This window comes from Lepidochelys kempii, chromosome 7, assembly GCF_965140265.1.
Source record: "Lepidochelys kempii isolate rLepKem1 chromosome 7, rLepKem1.hap2, whole genome shotgun sequence".
Taxonomy (NCBI): Eukaryota; Metazoa; Chordata; order Testudines; family Cheloniidae; genus Lepidochelys; species Lepidochelys kempii.
The window spans coordinates 102,551,577-102,557,123 of record NC_133262.1 but is presented as its reverse complement, the minus strand read 5'-3'; the positions used below and the strand labels follow the sequence as shown (position 1 = coordinate 102,557,123).

The window sequence follows — 5,547 nt, the reverse complement described above, 5'->3', positions numbered from 1 at the left end:
TCGCATTTGCTCCTGGGCGATAAAGTGATTTCCCCTGCTGCTGTTGCCCAAGGAGAGAGAGAGGATTTCTGAGGTACAAACGGGATCTCGTTTGCCCTCTTTCCCCTCCTCGGCCACCCGCTTGTTTGCTCTGTGAGCATGGCCATTCGGCACACCCGGCTCTGCGCTGCCAGCCTCCGGCTGGGACCGAGCCGCCCCGGGAAGTGGAAGAGCTCTGCGCGCGTTCCCAGGCTGGGGTATCCGGCAGGCTCTGGGGCAGGAGAGGCGGGTACGCGGCATCCCTTCGGCTCGGGGGCGCCGGTGAGTGGCTTGCCCTGGGGGTAGCAGTCTGTGGCGGGCATCGCTGGCGGGCGCGGCTGTTTTGCACAGTGTGTATGTGTCGCGCAGGCCCTGGGGTGCCAGCGGGCAGTGCCGAGAACGGGCGGACGGGGCTGGGGGGAGCAGCGGGGGTCAAGGGACCGGGGGGCGGTGCAAGGCGGGTTGTGTAGAGGATGGGTGCCTGGCGGGTGGGTTGTTGTGAGCACGGTGGGGGGGGGAGGGTGCTGCACGGGGGAGAAGGTGACGTCGTGTACGGGAGGGAGTGGGGTGTCGGGGTAGTGCAGAGGGCTGCTCAGTTCAGGGGTCTCTTTAGAGGGTGGGGTAGTGCAGAAGCTGGGGTCATATCTGATCGTGAAGAAGAGGGTGCGGGATGGAGGGGTGCTGCGGAGGGTTGGGCGGCAGGAGGAATCTGTGCAGTGGATGGGGCATTATGTGAGTTGGTCAGAGGGTGCGGGAGGGGACAGGGCAGAGGATGGGGTGTGCAGAGAGCGGGGGAGGGTGGTATATAGGCTGTGAAGGGGGCGATGCAGAGGATGGGGTGTGCAGAGAGCGGGGGAGGGTGGTATATAGGCTGTGAAGGGGGTGATGCAGAGGATGGGGTGTGCAGAGAGCGGGGGAGGGTGGTATATAGGCTGTGAAGGGGGCGATGCAGAGGATGGGGTGTGCAGAGAGCGGGGGAGGGTGGTATATAGGCTGTGAAGGGGGCGATGCAGAGGATGGGTGGTACAGAGGGCGGGGTGGTCTGTGGGGGGTGCAGGAGGAAGTGGAGGTAGGGTGGGTTGGGCAGAGGGTGCGGAGAGGCTGTGCCCAGGGTAGGTGGGGCAGCCCGTTGGTTGAGTGGAGGTGGAGTGGCGAATGGGCGGTGCTGCCCCATGCTCCAGCCTGTTTCTGCTATTTGCTCTCTGGTTTGAGGTCGCCTGCAGCCTGAGTCTACCCCAGGCCATTATTTAAATGCCTTTCCCTGGTGCCTGGGAGCTCAGTAGTCCGAGACATCCAGGGCTGATGATCTGTGCTCCAGTCCTTCAAACTCCACCGATCACAGGGGATTATGAACTCTTTTGGGCAGCAGCCCGCAAATCCACAGTCGGCCCCCCTCCAGCATCCCAATGCACAGGATTTACTGGACATGGCGGTGTACTGTGATAACCTAATGTACCCGCAAAACCTGCACCACCATCACCACCCTCAGAGGCCATCAGCTCATCCAGCAGGCTATGGGCTGAGCGAATATAGCCCCCCAGCAGCGAACCCCTACCTCTGGATCAATGGACCTGCCATCAACGCGTCTCCTTATCTCTCTGGGAATAATGGGGCTTCTTTCATCCCCTCAGGTTATGGGACCAGCCAGAGACAGTTCCTGGCCCCTGCATCAGGCTTTGCAGGGGCAGATCTCAGCTGGTTGTCTCTCTCCAGCCAGCAGGAGTTTTTTAAAATGGTGAGGCCCCCCTACTCCTACTCGGCTCTGATAGCGATGGCCATCCAAAACGCTCCGGAGAAGAAGTTGACCTTGAGTCAGATTTACCAGTACGTGGCCGAAAACTTCCCTTTTTACAAGAAGAGCAAAGCTGGCTGGCAGAACTCCATCAGGCACAACCTGTCCCTCAACGACTGCTTTAAGAAAGTGCCCAGGGATGAAGACGATCCAGGTAAGGAAACCCCCATTCTTCTCCTGAGTGGGAGCACGTTGCATACAGGTACTGCGTCGCCAAGGGACTAAAGTCACACCCACGCTGGCATTTGCAACGGACCAGCTCCCAGGCCCCCAGTGTAAAATGCGAGTATTATTTATCAAGGGTTGAAATAACAGCGGAGCTCACTGAAGGGTGAGTAGAGACGCTTTTGGATGCTAAACTTCGGGCCTGTTTAACATTATTAGCACGCTGGCTGTAAACGCAAATAGCGGCTTGTGTTGGGGGGCGGGTGGCTAGTTACACGTCGGTTAACCATTGCAGAGGTCGCTGTCGCCAGGGGGCAGGGGACTGGCGACTGCCCCCGCAGTATTCTGCTCTTCTGCCCTGTGAAGCTTTGACCAGTCAGGTATTGACTAACGGGACAAAGCCCTGGCCCAGCTGTACCCCCATCCCCTGAGCCCATGTGCTGTTCCTTTATTCACAGGGAAAGGCAATTACTGGACCCTAGACCCGAACTGCGAGAAAATGTTCGACAACGGCAATTTTCGAAGGAAGAGGAAAAGGCGGTCGGAGGCTCATGGGTCCAGCGCCCCGGGAGCGCCCGACAAAGCGGAAGACGAGAGCGGCGGTGCCTTGAAGTCTCCAGACTCCTCCGGCCTGGTGGGCCTGGGCTCCCCTGCACCGCAGCACTCTCCGGCCGCCGGGAGCCGGCCCAAATCCTCCCCCACGCCGGCGCTCCAGCGGAGCCCGTGTTTCTCCAGCTTTGCCTCCAACATGCAGGCCATTGTCCATGGGAACCAGGGCTTCGCGAGGCAGCTCTCGGGAGGGCTGGCGGGCGAGTTTTCAGCCGGGAGGCAAGATGTGCCTGCTCCGAGTTCCTGCTCCGCTTCCAGCAGCGGCACTGAGAACTCCGAACTGAGTCCCCTGGCCCACTCGAGAATGAACGGCTGTGCCAGCGGCCAGCCAAGTGGGCTCATTAACAGCTTCAGCGTCAATCATCTGATTTACAGCAGGGACGGGACAGAAGTTTGAACTGACTGTGGAATAACTTCGGTGCAAATCACAGAAGCCATGTTCTGTGCCTAGAAGTTTGTACATACCATGGTACCCAAAATAGTTTCTTGTTAGTTTTGGACACTGTGTTATTGTGCCTTAGAACGAACACACCCACACACCCACACAGAGACACACCCACACACGAATTAAATGTCTATAGACTCCATTTGACTGAGGTGTCCCCACACCCAGAATCCCATCCAGTAGTTTGTTTACAGTATTGATGCTATGCATACTGATCTAGACGACTGACCTTAACAAAATGCACTAATACACAAGATAGAAATATTTTTGTAATATATACATTATATATAATGGCTCTCTACAGCTGTTAGAATAAAGTAACCCTTTTTTGAAAATCGAGGTGAGAGCGCCTAGAGGTGACATTCCCATGTAATGTGCTGCTGATCTCTGCAATCTAGGTAACAAAAAGCTCCCCAATCCTGTGTTTTTTTTTTAATTCTAACGCGATGCAAAACTATTTTCTTCTTTTCTACGTTTTATGGAATTATAACATTTTTCCATCTAATACTTAAAATTAAAATGGCTTTTCCTGACAGACGACAATGAGGTTTATTTGTTCTTTCAGGTTTTTCCGTTTAGAAAATGACTTCGCGGTTTCAAACGGTCGTTGTTCTGTATACACGGTATATTTTTCAGTCTGAGGGGCACCAGTCCCGGAATGCTAATGTTGGCAATACCAAAAAGAGGCTCTTTCAGCTTGGTATAATTGAGATATTGGACACACTATATGCATGGTATCCATTTTATTCTTCTCCAGACTTTAACAGCATAACAAGAGTTTGGTTTAAACAAACGGGTGCCTTCTTAAACTAAAATAATGACTACAAATAATTCTCACTGGGAATTTAACACAGAATTGAAGCCAGTTAACTGCAAAGTTGTTTTTCGGTGCTTTAATACCTTCAAGTAAAGCGCAGTATTGCCCGATACTGATTTTGGAAACCTGGTGTCTGTCATCGAAGTTAACATTTGTCCCGAAACCTGGGAGCTGATAAGGGCTTTCGAGCAGATAGGATGGAGGGTGAATGGAGTGGAGTACAGCAGGTTTGCTAACAGACAAACTCTCCTGCGAATAAGAGCTGGGAAAGACTTTCCGGTCTGGTGGGAAGGTCATTCGGAATCGAAACGTCAAATACCTGAGATTAAACCGATTTTTCGACAAGACAAAATGGAGCTTAAGGCCCCCCAAAAGGAGAAAAATATCACCTTAAGGCTGCTATTGGAAACGCCATTTCTAATTCAGTCTTTTCTGAGGGGTTTTGCTTCGGATTGGGCCTTTATTCAGGGAACCGGCCATGAAATTGATTTCTCAAACATATAAATGATTTGCAAATACATCTGAACTGGGGAGATCCTCAGCCAGTTTATACCAGCTGAGGATCCGGCCTTCTGACTATACTATAGTCATTAAATGTTTGCTATATTTAAAAACAAACGAACAAAACAATCCGATCGCAGTCATGTTCCTTCCACTTAAATCTCTCTCAAGGCGCCGGTGGACTTTAAGGAGCACAGAGCCAAGGAACCATTCTTGATCCTGTGCGAGTCTAACTGCCAAATGGTTTACCATGGCTGCAAGCGCTAGGAGGATAGTTCCAGCTGTGCGGAGTTCTCCTGCAGCCAGGAAAACGTACCACCTCCTGCAATGTGTGTCGAAAGGAGACTTCGCTAGTGGAAGGATCTGTGTTAAGTAAATCCAGTATCTCTTAATACCTAGCTTATTTTAGGACGGCAACCGACTGCTCCAGGTGTGCCAAAGGGGGAGAAAGGGAATCGTATCTTCCGCTGTGGAAATATTTTTGATACTTTAGCACCAGGTGTTTTTCTTCATTCTACTTGTTGTTCATTCTCCTCTACCGTAATAACCCACAAATATACTGTGAGCACTGGCTTACAACGAACTGGCATTTAAAATATTAGCCTTCAAACAATTGGACCCAGCTAGGATTTCAGCCGGTTAAAAGTGAGTCTTGTCTTTCTGCCTTGCAGAGGTTTAAATGGAGGCTCCAAATATACAAAAGGTTTCAGAGCTGAACTTGTAATTTGGTGTCGGTTAGGACGCGTTTTAAGTGACTGCTTAACTTCAAATAGAGCCTGGCTGACTGAGGCAAAACCTGTGCCTACATTGTTGAAATAAACCCAGCCATGAGCAGATCCCAGCAGTCCTTATTTTGTTTTACAGGGCGTAAAATCCGTTCCCCTGTTTTCACACTGTGGTACTATCAGCAGGTTCGCGTGTTGAGCGTCCAATCTTCAGGACCGTTTGTAAATAAACTCTTTTATTTTTTCCAACACAAAAGATCATCTTTGTGTCAGCCCATGGAGCTGACAATAATTTATATGAAGAATTTCAGATTTAATCGAGCGTCCAAAATTAATCCGGATCCCCGCTGAGGAGCTCTTTAATTACTAGTTTCCTGAATGCTAACCTCTTCAACGATCTTTTTTTTTTCCTGGGGCGGAGGGTAGAAATTTAGAGGACAAACCCTGTTCTCCCACCCCAACTATGGAGACTTCC

At 51.4% G+C, this 5,547-nt stretch overlaps 1 protein-coding gene across 1 annotated transcript; it reads left to right on the top strand.

Moving 5' to 3' along the window:
* Window positions 1-1,129: 1,129 nt before the first annotated feature.
* On the top strand, window positions 1,130-3,548 carry FOXI2 (forkhead box I2). The gene is made up of 2 exons (XM_073354951.1): window positions 1,130-1,964; window positions 2,434-3,548. Exons 1-2 carry the CDS (start codon window positions 1,367-1,369, stop codon window positions 2,979-2,981), a joined length of 1,146 nt encoding a protein of 381 aa, XP_073211052.1. The 5' UTR covers window positions 1,130-1,366; the 3' UTR covers window positions 2,982-3,548.
* Window positions 3,549-5,547: the final 1,999 nt, after the last annotated feature.